General features: G+C 34.2%; 1 protein-coding gene and 1 long non-coding RNA gene across 3 annotated transcripts; both read left to right on the top strand.

The window, feature by feature from the left end:
- The first annotated feature begins 71 nt into the window (after nucleotides 1-71).
- On the top strand, nucleotides 72-16,839 carry LOC132713463 (collagen alpha-2(IV) chain-like). Of its 2 annotated transcripts, none has more exons than XM_060696072.1 (9): nucleotides 72-282; nucleotides 1,158-1,291; nucleotides 2,185-2,329; nucleotides 4,250-4,369; nucleotides 5,279-5,486; nucleotides 12,417-12,529; nucleotides 13,919-14,124; nucleotides 14,513-14,599; nucleotides 14,979-16,839. In XM_060696072.1, the coding sequence occupies exons 1-9, from the start codon at nucleotides 249-251 to the stop codon at nucleotides 15,234-15,236; spliced, it is 1,305 nt and encodes a 434-aa protein (XP_060552055.1). In that variant the 5' UTR covers nucleotides 72-248; the 3' UTR covers nucleotides 15,237-16,839. The 2 variants fall into 2 exon arrangements, with proteins under 2 accessions (XP_060552055.1, XP_060552054.1); XM_060696071.1 differs by lacking the exon at nucleotides 12,417-12,529 and adding an exon at nucleotides 10,411-10,523.
- Nucleotides 6,997-8,957, top strand: LOC132713462 (uncharacterized). Its single transcript, XR_009623452.1, has 2 exons — nucleotides 6,997-8,312; nucleotides 8,809-8,957. It is a non-coding gene; the product is annotated as an uncharacterized LOC132713462 (long non-coding RNA).
- Nucleotides 16,840-18,960: the final 2,121 nt, after the last annotated feature.

Genomic DNA, 18,960 nt, shown 5'->3' with positions numbered 1-18,960 from the left:
TTAAATCTACACTCATTCATATCATCTATTTATTCAATTCATTTAATAGATTCAGTATTTAACCTTAACTCCTTTAATATCCTCAACTTGTTGTAGGACTACCTGGCTTGCCCGGAGATCGTGGACCGAATGGTTTGCCGGGACTGCCCGGTCTGGATGGGTATGTAGGTGAAACTGGACTAGATGGGTTACCAGGTCTGACGGGTATCCGTGGAGAGGACGGGTATAGCTATGGTGGTGCCAAGGGAATGAGAGGGTTGGATGGACTGTCAGGATTGCCAGGTTTGTTGCCCATCTATTTCCCTGTTTGAAATAAACTCTGTAAAACATCATCTCGTGTTGAAGAACTACACACACAGCTACTGAATTCTCATTTTACGTAAAGGACATTGAGAAGTAACCAGTAGGAATTTTAGAAATGTCAATTTTTTAAAAATATTTTGAGAGAGCAGCTTTAAGGATAGAAACTGATGAGTTTTCCACACAGATGCAGGTGGGATTGATTTTATTTCCCTGATCTGGTCAGTATATTATTGAAGTTCAGTGTATTCAGTGGCTTAAACGTCAATTTTAAGCATTGTTAAATTCTTAATATCTTAAATAGACTTGTTCATTTTTCATTTACAGACAATGAATTTACAACTGATTGGATAACAGTTATTTAAAAAAAAACAGAAATCGATTTGTTAATTACAATTGAAAAGAGCCAATTAAATTGCTTCAATCTGTTCTAAAAATACTTGGAAAGAGAGTCAAAATGGATGCCTCTATAAAAAATACACAAATCTGAAATGTAGACTATTCATTAAAAAAGTAAGCTAAAAAAAGTCCTTTTACAGTAATCTGAGCAGCTGTAATTTTTTGCCATGCAAAATAAAATGAGCTGTGTCACGATAAAACTAATGTAATGTGTTTGCGACCAGTATGGATCCTGATCAGGATCCATGCTGTTCAATAACAAACCCTATTACAAGAAGTGAAACTGATAGTGAACAGCATGGATTCTGATCAGACTGTGCGGCTGGTCTGGATCCATGCTGATCGCAAATGCATTACTTTGGTTTTGTCATGAGGTGGCTCAAATGCTGTCTCTACTTTTAGATATTTCCTATTATTATCATACAAAACGAAATTAAATATAATGTATTGTATTGTAGGTCAAAATGGTGAAAAGGGTTTCCCAGGAAGGCCAGGATTGTTTGGTTTAGATGGTATGAAGGGAGAACCAGGCTATAACGGCGAGCAAGGCGGTCTCGGTAGAGACGGACCACGAGGCTTTAAGGGCTTCCCGGTCAGTTGATTTTTTTCATATTGTTTTGAAGAACAGTTTGAAAATAAATTTGAGCAGTAAAAATTTATTTAAGATACCTTAATCAATATTACACAAGTTGGTAATTTTTAGCCCCTGAAAAACATCTTTTCAGTATGATGTGTTGGATACATTGTTACTTTGGTTTGATTTTGAATATTGGCATAGATATTAAAGTGACCTTGTGCCCATTGACATATAAATTGCAAATGTAATCGTTTTAGTGAAAATAATTTGACATTTTGCTATAATATTTTACAATTGTGTAATTTAATATACAAAGATAATAAATAAACCATGTTACCCAAGGAAATTTTTTATAAATTGCCTTTGGGGTTTGATCAGCAAAGTGCAATCTATGAAAATAGTGGGGCAGCCTTTTTTAGTTTTAGATAGTTTTTTTATTTTCCTTTATCAATTGTTGATAAATCACATTATGAATGTCAATCTTTTGAAGTATAAAACTAATTCAGCTCAACTGAGCAGTGAAAAAACTAGCATACATATCACTTTGAAAAAATCAATGATTGGCAATATTTATGTACAGTGGAACCTGCCTAATCTGAAACTTGTCCAAACCAGAAGAAAAGTTCAGACTTGAAAGGTTTCCGGATTAGAAGGTTTACTGTATATTTGAACATGTGAAGTCAAAATAGTTTAAGGATATCAAACAGAAATGCATATGAAATTGTAACATCAATATTTTATTTTTGCTATCATATTAACTATGAATAATTAAAAACAATGACAAAACGCCACAGATTCAATCAGTGTTTCTACATTTGTATAATGATATTCTATCAATATTATAATATACACTATTGGTGTATAAATTTAAAAGTAAATTATTGACATTATTAATGTATATATTTCAGGGTGATCGTGGTTTGTCAGGGTTCCCCGGAGTTGAGGGAGAACGTGGTGAAGATGGGTTACCAGGGTTACCTGGTCTGCAAGGTATGAGGGGAAACGATGGCTTGGATGGATTCTACGGTTTAAGAGGAGACAATGGCTCTAGAGGTCAGTATCTCATATAATAATATATGCTTGTAATGGTGATATTATATAGAACAATCAATACTTTTGAGCCGTGCCATGACAAAACCAACATAATGGGTTTGCGACCAGCATGGATTATCAAGACCAGCCTGCAAATCTGCTCAGTCTGATCAGGATCTATGCTGTTCGCTATCAGCTTCTCTACTTGTTATAGGCTGGTCTGGATCAATGCTTGTCGCTAACGCATTACGTTGGTTTTGTCGTGACGCGGCTCAGTTTTATTATCTGAGAAGGTAATTTATATACGAGACTGGCCTTAAACAAGCAAAACTCACTTTCTTTGGCATTTATCTCAAAAAGTAGGACTGTGCCCCCAATTTTTTGGTTGTTAACCAGGTTTTCCGAAGTAAAAAACTGGTTATTAGACTGAGGTATGTCGACGGGCGGGCAGGCGGGCGTAAACAATATCTTCTGTGCGCAACTCCTCCTATATTTCTCAATGGATTTTGACGAAACTTTCACAGAAGCTTTTTTTCATCAAGTGCCCTGGCGCATATTGTCATGGTTTTATGATTGGATAATATTTGACCTAATTATGGCCCTTTGTTTTTTTTCCTTATATAGAATTTATAGTGAATAATTTCTTCTGTGCACAACTCCTCCTACATTTCTCAACGTATTTTAACCAAACTTTCACAGAAGCTTTGTTATCAAGTGCCCTGGCGCATATTGTCGGGATTTTGTGATTGGATAATATTTGACCTTATTATGGCCCTTTGTTTTTTTTCCTTATATAGAATTTATAGTGAATAATTTCTTCTGTGCGCAACTCCTCCTACATTTCTCAACGTATTTTGACCAAACTTTCACAGAAGCTTTGTTATCAAGTGCCCTGGCGCATAGTGTCGGGATTTTGTGATTGGATAATATTTGACCTAATTATGGCCCTTTGTTTTTTTTCCTTGTACAGAATATATAATGAACAATTTCTTCTATGCTCAACTCCTACATTTCTCAATGGATTTTGATCTTACTTTCACAAAAGCTTTTTCATCAAGTGCCTTGGCGCATAGTGTCGGGGTTTTGTGATTGGATAATTTTTTACCTAATTATGGCCCTTTGTTTTTTTCCCTTATACAGAATATATAGTGAACAATTCTTCTGTGTGTGATTCCTCCTACATTAATCATGATTTACATTGCACATAGTTACATTGTTTGTTGCTTGTATTTGTATTTCAACTTCAACATATTTATCTACAATGGTGATAATTGAAAACCTGGTTTCATGGCATTGCCATGTTTCTTGTTTTTATTTATTTTATTTCATTTATTTATTTATTTATTTTTTTTTCAAAAAAAGTATCTCAATTAAAATTCACTTAAATGTTTTTTTTTTGTTTTTTTTCTCAAACATCTTTTTCAGTTCTGATTCATATAAATCTTTTACATCATGCAATGATTAGGAAAATTCTGTTCATTGGTTTAAAATTTCCTTCTTTGCCTTTGTGAAAAATTCAGTAACTATAGATAGCATCTTTAAGGACCCATGGCAGAGCTTTAAGGTAATGGCAGGACTTCGGGTGATAGGGAAGGTGATTTTAGGTCAAAGATGGCAGACTATGCTGCTATCATATCAATATTAAAGGCAATATTTCAACCAGAAAAGGACACACAGAAATAAACTATTCAGTTAAATACATGGACACTGGTGACGTGGTGAAGTTTGCTTTTTCGATCCATGATAGCTAAAAATTTACAAAACCACCTTGTGACTGCAAATAGTTTGCAGAGCAGTACTGGAGTTTTTTCAGCTATTCAACTTGAACTGCTTGTTAATATGAACACTGTTGTGTGAAATGCTATCAAAGTGTCATACAGGTGAGTTATATTGTCATTGTTTATCATATAATTAGTGTTTTGTTTTATGTATGTTGGACAGGTATGAAGGGAGCACCTGGGGATCCATTCCTTGGAGAAATTACGCAGATTCACTTCGGACAGAAGGGTGATCGTGGTAGGCAGGGATTTCGTGGATTAGACGGCATCAAGGGACAACCTGGTAAGTGCTGCACAAGTAATAAATCCGGTCTATTTATATAAATATACAGCAGTACAGCAATAAATTCTATTTATTTCTTGAAACAATATTTGAGCCGTGTCACAACAAAACCAACATAATGGGTTTGCGACCAGCATGGATCCAGACCAGCCTGCGCATCTGCGCAGTCTGATCAGGATTCATGCTGTTTGCTGTCAGTTTCTCTACTTGTTAAGGGTTTGTAAGCGAACGGCATGGATCCTGATCAGACTGCGGCTAATTTATTCCTCTACTGCTATCAGCTGGATAAAGCCTTGCCGAATAAACTTATCTAGCTCCAGTCATTATGTCACATGGTAAGCCTATAATGACGTCGCATATTTAGTGCAACAGGTTGACTAATTGTTTGTAAACGGCAGTAGCGCTTTGTGAATCTATAACAGTAAAAGTTTGTACTTCAGAATAAGCTTGGAAAAACTCCCATTTGCTTAATTCCATATAACAACTATTGATCTTGTCTATTTGTAGAACAATACAATTTGTCTGTTTATGTAACAATAATTCTGGTCTACATAAGAACCTGTCTATTAACCGGACATTTTTCATTTCAGAAATAAATGTTAAATTAAATTCTTCACTTAAGAGGAGTTAGTTTTACAGATTGATGTTTTTAAACCATTAAACTGCTGAATTTGTGAAATAGATTTGTCTCCCTTTAAAGGTTAAGAACAACCAAAAAAAAAAGGGATTTCATTGTCGAAATAAAAAAATAATTTAAACTACTAATTAAAGAGGCTTGGGAAAGACTGCACTAGTTGGGACCAGTCTGCGCTAATGGGCATGGTGGCAAAGGCTAAATCACTTTCTGTTCTATGGGTGTCATATTTCTTATATGTGATATTTATCTATCTGATATATTCCCCCCTGTAGGTTTACGAGGTTTAGATGGTTTACCAGGCGAGAAGGGTGTCCGTGGTTTCCAAGGGGAGGATGGACCTAAAGGGGTAAAGGGAGAACAAGGTGACGACGGTTTCCCTGGGTTACAGGGACGTAATGGTAATACCGGCCCACCGGGTGATGCAGGTCTGCCAGGTTCGGATGGTGCCGCCACTGGCGGTCCAGGCCTTTTCTTTGCAAGGTAATTTTTCTTTTGATGAATTTAATTGTACTTATTGAAACAAAGGACAAATAACTGAGTTGATTATTTTTTCTTCATTTTTTTATAATCAAATGTTTCACTACTATAACATAAATTCTTTTTCATGTACAACCAGTTGTGTACATAGTACAACCTGTAATGTATGTAAAAATTTCCACCACAAACATGATTGTTCTCATACAATCTAAATTAAATTAAATGATCTCTAGCCGTGTGCTTTGAAACCCGTTAGGACAAGCCGTTGTTTCATTGAGCAAGAAAACTTAACATTCATTGCTCAGTACTGGTTGGTTCCAGGATTGGACTATAAGCTTATAGCTTCCTACACAATGGAACAGAATAAATTATGTTAACACCAAATGTTGTTCCAGTCTTTTATGATTCAACAGTATTTACTTGAAAAATATTTTTATTATAGAATTGACTATTCAAAATACATAAGTGTGTTGCACTTTTTGTGTGTATATGTGATACCCTTTGATCACTTGAAAGTTTGTGAATGTCAAAGTAATGGTTAAGAAAAGAATTTTTCAGGTTGTGTCTTTTAAATGTTGGTATAAGATAAGAAAAAAGTGGTAATTTGTTGATATTTTGTTGCCTTGACATCAGATTACAGCATGACATTAATCTTGTTTATTGTTGCTGAAAGCTTCTATAAAATGAATGCAAAATGATCTTTTTGTAAAAAATTTAAAAAGGATATTGAGCCGCGTCACGACAAAACCAACATAATGGGTTTGCGACCAGCATGGATCTAGACCAGCCTGCACATCCGTGCTGTCTGATCAGGATCCATGCTGTTCGCTATCAGTTTCCCTACTTGTTATAGGGTTTGTAAGCGAACAGCATGGATCCTGATCAAAATGCGCGGTAGCGCAGGCTGGTCTGGATCCATGCTGGTCGCAAATGCAATATGTTGTTTTGTCGTGACGCGGCTTATAGAAAACAATGATAAAACTGCTCCAGTATAACTTTGATGTCAAAAAAGAAGGTTGTTGATTTCAAAATAGAAGGCTGTTGATTTCAAAATAGAAGGCTGTTGATTTCAAAATAGAAGGCTGTTGATTTCAAAATGGAAAGCTTTTGATGTGAAACTTTTGATGTTAAAAATAGAAGGCTTTTGATATTACATTGAAGGCTTTTGAGTTTGATGTTACATTGAAGGCTTTTGATGTTGAAATGGAAAGCTTTTGATATGAAACTTTTTTTACATTAAAATGAAAAGCTTTTGACATGAAACTTTTAATAGTCTAATAAAAAGCTTTTGCTGTGAAACTTTTGTTGTGAAAATGGAAAGCATTGGATGTGAAACTTTTGATGTTAAAATGAAAAGCTTTTTAGTTAATTGGAAAGCTTTTGAGGTTAAACTTTTGATGTTGAAATTGAAATCATTTGATATGAAAATTTTGATGTCAAAATGGAAAGCTTTTGATGTTAAATGGAAAGCTTTTGATATGAAACTTTTTATTTTCAAATGAAAAGCTTTTTAGCTCACCTGTCACAAAGTGACAGGGTGAGCTTTTGTGATCGCTATTCGTCCGGCGTCCGTCCGGCGTCCGGCCGTCCGTCCGTCCGTCCGTAAACTTTTACTTTAAATGACATCTCCTCATAAACCACTAAGCCAATTTCATCCAAACTTCACAGGAATGTTCCTTTGGTGGTCACCTTTAAAAATTGTTCAAAGAATTTAATTCCATGCAGAACTCTGGTTGCCATGGCAACCGAAAGAAAAAACTTTAAATATCTTCTTTTAAAAAACCATAAGAGCTAGAGCTTAGATATTTGGCTTGAAACATCTTCTAGTGAGTGTCTACCAAGTTTGTTCAAATAAAAGCCCTGGGGTCAAAATTGGCCCCGCCCCGGGGGGTCATTGATTTTCCCTATATACATATAGTAAAAACTTAAAAAATCTTCTTTTAAAGAACCAAAAGAGCTACAGCTAAGATATTTAGCATGAAACATGTTCTAATGGGTGTCTACCAAGTTTGTTCAAATAAAAGCCCTGGGGTCAAAATTGGCCCCGCCCCGGGGGGTCATTGATTTTGCCTATATGCATATAGTAAAAACTTAAAAAATCTTTTTTAAAGAACTCAAAGAGCTATGGCTAAGATATTTAGCATCAAACATGTTCTAATAGGTGTCTACCAAGTTTGTTCAAATAAAAGCCCTGGGGTCAAAATTGGCCCCGCCCCAGGGGGGTCATTGATTTTCCCTTTATGCATATAGTAAAAACTTAAAAAATCTTCTTTTAAAGAACCAAAAGAGTTAAACCTAAGATATTTAGCATGAAACATGTTCTAATGGGTGTCTACCAAGTTTGTTCAAATAAAAGCCCTGGGGTCAAAATTGGCACCGCCCCCGGGGGGTCATTGATTTTTCCTCTATGTATATAGTAAAAACTTAAAAAATCTTCTTTTATAGAACCAAAAGAGCTAGAGGTAAGATATTTAGCATGAAACATGTTCTAATGGGTGTTTACCAAGTTTGTTCAAATAAAAGCCCTGGGGTCAAAATTGGCCCCGCCCCAGGGGGTCATTGATTTTCCCTACATGCATATTAAGTAAAAACTTAAGAAATCTTCTTTTAAAGAACCAAAAGAGCTACAGCTTAGATATTCAGCATGAAACATGTTCTAATGGGTGTCTACCAAGTTTGTTCAAATAAAAGCCCTGGGGTCAAAATTGGCCCTGCCCCGGGGGGTCATTGATTTTCCCTATATGCATATAGTAAAAACTTAAAAAATCTTCTTTTAAAGAACTCAAAGAGCTATGGCTAAGATATTTAGCATCAAACATGTTCTAATAGGTGTCTACCAAGTTTGTTCAAATAAAAGCCCTGGGATCAAAATTGGCCCCGCCCCAGGGGGTCATTGATTTTCCCTATATGCATATAGTAAAAACTTAAAAAATCTTCTTTTAAAGAACCAAAAGAGTTAAAGCTAAGATATTTAGCATGAACCATGTTCTAATAAGTGTCTACCAAGTTTGTTCAAATAAAAGCCCTGGGGTCAAAATTGGCCCCGCCCCAGGGGGTCATTGATTTTCCCTATATGCATATTAAGTAAAAACTTAAGAAATCTTCTTTTAAAGAACCAAAAGAGCTAGAGCTAAGATATTTAGCATGAAACATGTTCTAATGGGTGTCTACCAAGTTTGTTTAAATAAAAGCCCTGGGGTCAAAATTGGCCCCGCCCCAGGGGTCATTGATTTTGCCTATATGCATATAGTAAAAACTTAAAAAATCTTCTTTTAAAGAACTCAAAGAGCTATGGCTAAGATATTTAGCATCAAACATGTTCTAGGTGTCTACCAAGTTTGTTCAAATAAAAGCCCTGGGGTCAAAATTGGCACCGCCCCGGGGGTCATTGATTTTCCTTATATGTGTATAGCAAAAACTTAAAAATCTTCTTTGAAAAAACCCAAATAGCTAAAGTTAAGATATTAACCATGACACATCTTTTAGTGAGTGTCTACAAAGTTTGTTCAAATACAAGACCTGGGGTCAAAATTGGCCCCGCCCCGGGGGTCATTGATTTTCTTTATATGTGTATAGCAAAAACTTAAAAATCTTCTTTGAAAAAACCCAAATAGCTAGAGTTTAGATATTAAGCATGAAACATCGTCTAGTAAGTGTCTACAAAGTTTGTTCAAATAAAAGCCCTGGGGTCAAAACTGGCCCGGCACCAGGGGTGTCATTGTTTTTAACTATATGTGTATAGTTAAAACTTAAAAAAAATCTTCTTTCAAAAAGCCCAATGAGCTAGAGCTTAGATCTTTAGCATGAAACATCTTTTATGGGTGTCTACTGAGTTTGTGCAAATGAAAGCCCTTCGGTTAAATTGGCCCTGCAACATTGGGGGTTGGGGGCCTATATACAGGTGAGCGACCTCAGGGCCATCATGGCCCTCTTGTTATATGAAATATTTGATGTTTAAATGGAAACCTTTTTATGTGAAGATTTGGCAGTTTAAAGTTATGTATAATTGTGTTGTCTATATTTGGCAGTCAGGCTGAAGTAAATTTTGGATTTTGATTTGCTGTATTATATGTTTTAATGTGTAAAGGTAATGTCTTTTTTTGAATGCTTTTTGCTATTGAAATGCTCTCATTTTGATCATAAAAATGAGCTGTGTCATGTCAAAACCAACATAATGGGTTTGCGCAGTCTGCATCAGGATCCCATGCTGTTTGCTATCAGTGTCCCTACTTGAAATAGAGTTTGTAAGCAAACAGCATGGATCCTGATCAGAATGCACGGAAGCGCAGGCTGGTCTGGATCCATGCTGGTCGAAACCCAATTATGTTGGTTTTGTTGTCACGCAGCTCAAATCATTTTCAATACTTGTAATTCGTCATTGTTTCATTGAATAGATATTTGAATATTTTATAAATTACCAGTATGATGTGGGTTTCTTCCAGAATTTTTTTTAAAACTTTTAAAGTAACTAATAATATTGATTTATGAGATTAGTCATGAATTTTTGCAAATTGACAAAACTTTAAGCCATAAGGGTTTGTTTCACTTAAAGAAAACAATAAAATTAAAAAGAAGATTATTCTATGACATTTTTGAGGGGTATATGGAGAAAAATAGGTTAATAGTTTGCTCATTGAATATAAATGGGGTTTAACACTTCAAAACATTTTAAGATTTTATTTCATTTGGTAAAGTAGACAGGGTTTTTTAAGAAGTAAGGCAAGTTTTCAACAATTTTTTTAAGAAGTAAGACAAGTTTTGGACAAACAGTGAAACTTCTGGTGTGCAGAATGTATATCTGAATTACTGACTTTTAGCTTGTATAAAAGTAAAAAACAAACATGGAAACTAAGATTACAATGGCACTATTTATAGACGGCCGTTTACAGGTTTGATCACGTGATACATTGTACCGATACTTTTACAGACATAGCCAGCAGACATACCTACCCGATTGTCCCTCGGGTACCGCCAAGGTGTGGGACGGATATTCTCTCTCTTACGTTGTAGGCAACCAGCGAGCACATTCTCAGGATCTAGGTAAAAGTCATGACTCAAAATAAGTCATTAATTTAGATATAGATAATTAAAATACAAACTCAAAGGTCATTCTGGTGGGAGACATGATAATGATTTAGTCATATCACCTGCATGCTGGCATAAATGTACTTTTTGCATGATGTGTGCTGATGTTCTGCTTGATTTATAGGCATGGCTGTTTGATTGATATAACTGCTCCAGAATACACAGAATATGTTCTTCTGATGTAAGTGAAGGATATAACATCAGTGTGTGTACCTGTCCCTCATTAGTTTCTTTTTTATCCAAACAATTTTATTTTATTCAAATTTTACCATTGCTGACTGTATAAAACAGGGCAGATCAATTCTGTACTCAGACATCTGAATATTCTAGCTGAAACTTTATTGAACATTGCATATAGGTCTTTATATAAGAAGAACTTTGGTGTAAACATCCGAGTGTAGTTTCAATTAGTTTTAAAGGTCTTTCCTAAAGCATCACAACTAGCAGAATAGCTGTATTTATTTTCACAATTTGTTGCAAGAAATATTCAAAAACTTGGAATAGTGATATGATTAAATTTAATGCACAATATCACAATTTATTTCTGAATCATTCATTTCGATGATTTTGCTGCAGCTAATGATATAAAATTGTGTACCGGTTGTTGATTTTTAGATAGATTTGATCCTTATCTGGTAGGTTAAGAGAGATTCAGAGCTTCAGTAGGGTCAAGGTTAAGAGAGATTTTGAGCTTTTCTCTAGGGTCAAGGTTAAGAGAGATTTTGAGCTTTTCTCTAGGGTCAATGTTAAGAGAGATTTTGAGCTTTTCCCTGGGGTCAAGGTTAAGAGAAATTTGAGCTTTTCTCTAGGGTCAATGTTAGCTTTTCTCTAGGGTCAAGGTTAAGAGAAATTTGAGCTTTTCTCTAGGGTCAAGGTTAAGAGAGATTTTGAGCTTACTAGGGTCAATGTTAAGAGAGATTTTGAGCTTTTCTCTAGGGTCAATGTTAAGAGAGATTTTGAGCTTTTCTATAGGGTCAATGTTAAGAGAGATTTTGAGCTTTTCTCTAGGGTCAATGTTAGCTTTTCTCTAGGGTCAATGTTAAGAGAGATTTTGAGCTTTTCTCTAGGGTCAAGGTTAAGAGAGATTTTGAGCTTTTCTCTAGGGTCAATGTTAAGAGAGATTTTGAGCTTTTCTCTAGGGTCAATGTTAGCTTTTCTCTAGGGTCAATTTTAAGAGAGATTTTGAGCTTTTCTCTAGGGTCAATGTTAAGAGAGATTTTGAGCTTTTCTCTAGGGTCAATGTTAAGAGAGATTTTGAGCTTTTCTCTAGGGTCAAGGTTAAGAGAGATTCAGAGCTTTTCTCTAGGGTCAATGTTAGCTTTTCTCTAGGGTCAATGTTAAGAGAGATTCAGAGCTTTTCTCTAGGGTCAAGGGTAAGAGAGATTCTGAGCTTCACTAGGGTCAATGTTAAGAGAAATTCAGAGCTTTTCTCTAGGGTCAATGTTATGAGAGATTCTGAGCTTACTAGGGTCAATGTGCGCTTTTCTCTAGGGTCAATGTTAAGAGAGATTTTGAGCTTTTCTCTAGGGTCAATGTTAGCTACTCTCTAGGGTCAGTGTTAAGCGAGATTCAGAGCTTCTCTAGGGTCAATGTTTTGGGGATTTAATGTTAGGAATAAGAAAGAAAGTATTCTTATGTATTATGTTACAATCCAATTAGTTATAATGATTTAACATTGTATTGCATAGTAATGTGTAATAAAGGCATGATCAGTGTAAATATGAATGCAATAATTCTAACATAACACATTGTGTAAGACTTGCATGTAATATTTTTACACTATGTAGTATTACACATGATTGTGTGCAATATTTGTACACAATATATTACTGTATGCTGTGTTTATAGACATAGTCAGAATCGTTTCCAGCCGAGATGTCCACAGGGGACAGTCCTGATGTGGGAGGGCTATTCGTTTGCCTACGTTCAGGGTAACGGAAAGACTCATGGTCAGGAATTAGGTATATTCGTGAAAGATGTCAGTGATCATACATGTGTTATATGTACTGTGTTAATTACATTTCATTCTTTCATTAAAAACAGAACTTTTTTAATCATTGAATGGTTGAAATTTATATTTTTTTGGGGTATTGTTTGGACTTTATTTTGGGGTTGGGTTTAAATGGGTATGCATGGGTGAAAGTTTTCAGGATTATTCCTGAAGTTCAGGATTTTCAGTCTCCTGAAAGCCTTCTATTTGCTATGTTCAAGTATAGAAAAAATGCATAATCGGGATTTTTAAAATTTTCCAACTTTCACCCATTCATGAAAAGAGAAATTTTGTCATACATGTAATTTAATTAAAGGTGAAACATTTTATATTAGAATTTATCACATACCCTTGCCGCTTCTGCGACTCTGTAACAATGGTAATATTTTGACGTGATGTCATTTACCTTCTGTAAGCTAGCTGGATAGCATCTTCCCAAACTTCCTGGTGGGATTTGAACCCATAGCAGTGTGTGTGTGTGTTTGGGGGGGTCCGGGTTGCAAGTTCTTCCTAGTCGGAGATGTTGATGGTTTGTTCCATAGAGATAAATATTACTTAGAAAAAAACTTACCTTTGTTCTTCCTTTTCACTAGCTCATTTGACTTAAGAGTCTATATTATATATCATGATTTTTATAACAAAGTGCATGACCTCCCTTATAGTATAATATCTGCATGTGATAATCACACTTCATTATTCTCCTAAATAGCTACCATCTTAACATACCTACTTATGATGAATTTTTAAATGTTAATAATTATAATCCTGAAAATTGTTGTTTTCTTTTAATGAGCCACTTAAAAGGAATGTCAGATGAAAATGAGAATTAAAAAAAAAAAATGTTTAAAACTATTTTATAATACTATTCCTTTTATTGGAAAAATTAAAAGGCAATTTTTGTTAAGATATCACCAGATGTTTACAAAAACTAAGATTACTCTCATAAAGAATTTGTTTTTGAAACATTTTGCCATCATTCTTAGTGCAGTAACATACTAACTCCTATTAGATTTCAATGGGAGTAAAACTATTACTGCACCAAGGTGACGATTTATATGTCAAGAGCTCAGTCAGTATCTGTTATAAGATATAAATAATGAAATCACTTGTATATACTTTATAGCTTGTACAAACAAATGCTTACCAAATTATTGAATGACTGTCATATACTGTCAGAATAATTTTTGTCTTTAACAAAAAAGTTAAATGACCTTTCATATTATTACAATTCACTCCTTATTATATTATAATGATTTTTTAAACATTCAAGATAACCAGATCCTTATGTGATAAATGAAGGGATTTTTAAAAGGGAAAGGTAATGAATTTTCATACAAATTTTTTATTTTTGTTTTTCTAGGTCAGCCCGGAAGTTGTCTGCGTCGGTTTAGCACTATGCCATTCATGTTCTGTAACATCAACAATGTTTGTAATGTGGCATGGCGTGGGGACTACAGCTACTGGTTGTCCACGCCCGAGCCAATGACGGCCATGATGGACCCTGTAGAGGGCAATCAGATTGAGCCGTATATCAGCAGATGTGTGGTCTGTGAAGCTCCGTCCGAGGTAAAACATTTGACATTAATTGATATATTAACAGTTCGATTTAAGCATTTTGGAAATTTTTCTTATCAATGTCACTGATTATATAAAAAAAATGCCTTAAAAACTAATATAGCATTAGGAACCATAGAAATTGCCCAATGTAATCATCAAAAAGGAAAAGCTCAGGATTACATTCAAAAGATTGGAAATTACAGACTTGATAGAGGTGCTATAAATAATCCTTAAAAAAAAACAAAACAACTGAACACAGTCAATAAAAGTTCCAGACTTGTTCTAAGTGATTTTCATTATTTCTTGCTGTGTTTCCAGATAATAGCTATACACAGTCAGACAATGAGAATGCCAGACTGATTCTAAGTGATTTTCATTATTTCTTGCTCTTTTTCAGATAATAGCTGTACACAGTCAGACAATGAGAATTCCAGACTGTCCTATTGGCTGGACTGGTCTCTGGATTGGATACAGTTTCCTCATGGTATAATACACTTACTTGTTGATATTTTCTTGACTACTTTATTTGGTTGAAACGTGGTTACATGAACCAATACTGTCTAAGATACACAAAAAATCCTTTACAAGTGTAAGATACAAAAATAATATTTTACAAGTATATATAATTCAAAAGAAGATTTAAGTTGAATTCAGTCAAATTAAAATGATTAAATAAAATTGTCTTTATATATTTTACTGGTAGAATTAATTATTTATTTTTAAACATTAAATATTGCTAGAAATAATAAGTTCTGATTGTTTAACATACATTTTGTTCCTTTTCTCTATCATTTGATATCATTTAGATTTTTATTTCATATATTTGTTTGTTTCATTTATTTGTAATTGATTCTTTCTTGCAGGGAACCGGTGCTGGTGGGGATGGAGCTGGTACTGATCTTGCATCGGTTGGTTCCTGTCTCGAAGATTTCCGTGCCACTCCTCTGATAGAATGTCACGGACGTGGATCGTGCAACTATTACTCCACGTCAACGAGTTACTGGCTAGCGACTATAGATAGTAACGCTCAATTTAGAACTCCTTTAGCAGAAACTCTTAAAGCGGGAAATCTTAGAATGAGAATAAGTCGTTGTCAAGTGTGTATGAGATTTTCTAGGTAAAGCGTCTCTACAACCATGATCATATTACCATAAAGGCTTGAAAATTTGTAAAGCTTCTGAGAGAAAGAGAATTTGATAAATTTTATACTCTTTCATAGACATTTTCATTAGTTAATTTGAGAATTCAGTCATGTATGTTTAATTTACATCTTCCATTGTGATTCAAGTATTTATCTCTTTATTTTAGGGATATACTGTATTTTGTTTTTTGTTCTGTATGTGTTTCATTGTATTATAGACTTTATTTGAAAATACATGTGTATAGTTAGCAATTTTTATATACTGATTTCATATGGTGCTATTACCAAAATGATGCTTTATGCATTATGCTTGAAAGTTGAACCATGGTTGAGTGTCTTCTAGTCAATACTGCCCGATATGTACAAAACCCATGTACAAAACTGGCATAGAGTCGAGCTTTTCTTTGCGTGACTTTTCTATACAGACTATTAAAATTAATCATACAATTCTATACAACATTATTCATGGAAGAAGGTACCGTATTCCTCCCAAAGACAACCATCTGACCAAAGTAGTATTAATTTGGTACATACCAGTTAAGAGCTGGTCAAAATATTAGGAACATTGTTATTATTCAATCATTTCCAATCAAGACAGACTTATTTACTACATGAATCAAGCGCAGACACAGACTTCCTCTTTGGGAGGAATACAATGTTGAGGCAAAAATCAAAACAAGATGAAGTATGGCTACATTTCTAAGAAATATTTACTATAAAGTTGGATTAATCTATTATGTAATAGTGCCTTTATTTTCTATGCAAACACATGTGCCTTATATGTACATAATTTTGCTACACATGGTTATATGAATCCTTTAGAAGACTGAGAGTGTGTGTAAATGAGTGTTTATGTAAAAAGCTTAGATGTTCTGTTAAACGCCTTTTGATTAACGTTTGCAATTCTTAAAAACTTGATAGTCCTAAAATTTAGGGTTCAATTTTTGTCCTAGTTTAAATTTGAAAACATCAACAATTAATAAATTATTCTTCAAGTATGGAAAGAACTCTTTAGATATATATATAAAAACAAAATCTATACATTTTCTCATCTGCATTGTATTAATATGAATACATTTCTGTGGGTAAATTTGTTTTTGTTTTTGTATAGAAACAATTTCATTAATTTAGTTTTAAGAGTCCTAAAAATATCACTTTAATATTCAAGGTGGTTGTAGTATTATGCTAGACATATGTGTAATCAAATGTGTACAGAGTTGATTATATGATGGCAGCCGTTGCCATAACAACACCATTTGTCTTCCATTCTTTTTGGCAAATTATTTGCAGTCATCAGTTACTTCCCTTGATTAGTTAATTTTAACAGGTAAACAGGTACTAGAAAAAACAACTTGATCAATACTACCCTTGAGCAATAGATATTTCTGGCATTTCAAACTGAAAAATAAAAAAGATAATCTATTTGTACCATTCAAATGACGGATAAAAGATGGTCATATATTGATCTAGAGAAGAAATTATTAAAGGGAGGTAATAAATTAACTGTTGTATTTGAATATTTTGCTTCATTTTAAAGTAGAATAAATGTCAGCTGAGAATAAATAAAATGTTTTGTAAAGACATGTTGTGTACTTCTTTTATCATGTCACAGGCTGACTGTGAGAATATGTGTTGCCTGATTGGGACTTGAACCCGGGAATATCATTCCGAGGCTCTACTGACAGAGCTTTCGAGCCACCTTTACATTTTCTCCACTCATTAGCAAATACTTCAATACCTTGACTATCATATATAGTTTTATGTCACATCTAATATTATATTTTAATGTCATCTTGGACAAAAAATACCATAATAGAAATAAAGGAGTAAGTAGAAACATTCATGCTGTTGGCCTATGAATTATTCTGCAAGTGAGCACTATTGCAGTGAAATGAACTTATCCAAAGGCATTTTTACAATTTCAAATTTCATTATCTAGACTTTAGATAGGTTTTGAACACACAACAGTCCCCTGTGTCCATGTGATTAAGGTTGTTGGCTTTGAATAACTTTCTTTATTGCTGTCTGTTTGAATCCAGCCACAGACTTCGAATTTTGCTATAGAGAAAGTTTTCAGTCTAGCTTAAACTAAGGTTAGAGGTTCAAAGACTGAGGTATCCCTCCACCATTTAAATTTGATAGTCACCATATGACCTTTACTGCCTGGATGTGACGTATGGAACTTGACCAAAAAAGAAATTCAAGACATAAATGTCTTCCATGTTGGACCCATCCAAACAAGCATGCCCTTATTTGTTTTGTTGGATTTTCAGTCAAACCAACACTGTAGAAGTCAAATGGCAACTTTCCAGCTTTCTTGGTGGAACAAGACTTTCAGTGTCTCTTCCTGCATTAATTCAGACAAGAGTAGGCACCCAAGTACAACAACCAACCTTTTGTAAGCTTGCTGTAAAGCTTCCTCACATGAAACAATCAAAACTCCAGGACAGGATTTAAACCCTCTCTGGTGAAGGGTCATGGGCCTATCGTGTTATGTTATTGTTATCAAAGAAATCAAACTAAAGCCAACTGACACAGTATCTATGTATTCATACTATGTAATCTGTGTAAAAAAAATCATTTCTTAAAAGATATAATCTACCATAGGTACAGTGACTGTTTTAAGAATAACAACTACATGTACAAAACATTGAACATGTTAAATAATCTCCTTTCCTGTTTTATAAGTTTTGGTTTTGTTGAAATTACAAACACAACAAACAATTAGTTCATTAAAAAAATGTATTCGACAAAAAACTAGATATCACAGTGTTGAATAGACAGATTCTTCAAACAAGGCACAAGTTCATGTAAATATGAACAATTTCATGTAAATATGAACAATTTCATGTAAATATGAACAATTTCATGTAAATATGAACAATTTCATGTAAATATGAACAATTTCATATAAATATAAAACAATTTTATGTAAATATGAACAATTTCAATTTAAATATGAACAATTTCATGTATAATATAAATAAATGATGTAAATGATCTATGAATATTACCTTTAGCACAAAAAAATGTAAGGAATGATAAAAAAGCTGTCAAATTGTCAAACCTGTGAAGAAAGACCAGCCAGGGGGGGAGACAAATGAGCCGCGTCACAACAAAACCAACATAATGGGTTTGCGACCAGCATGGATCCAGACCAGCCTGCGCAGTCTGATCAGGATCCATGCTGTTTGCTATCAGTTTCTCTACTTGTAATTGAGTTGGTAAGCGAACAGCATGGATCCTGATCAGACTGTGCTGATGCGCAGGCTGGTCTGGATCCATGCTGGTCGCAAACCCATTATGTTGGTTTTGTCATGACGCTGCTCAAATAATGATCTTTATAGATAAGTGGACATAATACGGAGGTTACATTATCACATTTTATTAATGAAGGGTTATCAAAATGTGGCCTTTATTTGCAGGGTTATCTATATTCAAAGGTGTTTTTTTAACACAGGTTTGACTGTAAAATTAAAGTGAGCACAACATTTTGGATATACTCTGTAATTCATAGAAATGTTCAAGGGGAATATACTAAATAAGTTAAAGAATTACAGTTCTGACTGCAAAAAGGCTAATCAAATACAATTCATAGTAAGCACCATTTGCACAGTTTTGTTATTTTTTATGGTCAAGTGTTTAGAAATGTTGCTTTTATAAACATCAATTATCAATATTTTCTGAAGAAGACTTAAATGTCG

Source organism: Ruditapes philippinarum, unplaced genomic scaffold, assembly GCF_026571515.1.
Source record: "Ruditapes philippinarum isolate M1 unplaced genomic scaffold, ASM2657151v2 ctg6959_1_1_1_1, whole genome shotgun sequence".
Classification (NCBI taxonomy): Eukaryota; Metazoa; Mollusca; class Bivalvia; order Venerida; family Veneridae; genus Ruditapes; species Ruditapes philippinarum.
The sequence above is the reverse complement of the archived record's forward strand: the minus strand, read 5'-3'. Positions and strand labels throughout refer to the sequence as shown.

Excerpts from the sequence above, each read along its gene's own strand:
- LOC132713463 (XM_060696072.1), top strand. The coding sequence starts at position 249 with ATGAGAGGGTTGGATGGACTGTCAGGATTGCCAG. Across the intron at positions 1,292-2,184 it reads GAGGCTTTAAGGGCTTCCCG|GGTGATCGTGGTTTGTCAGG; the intron begins GTCAGTTGATTT and ends TATATATTTCAG. Across the intron at positions 14,600-14,978 it reads TTGGATACAGTTTCCTCATG|GGAACCGGTGCTGGTGGGGA; the intron begins GTATAATACACT and ends TCTTTCTTGCAG.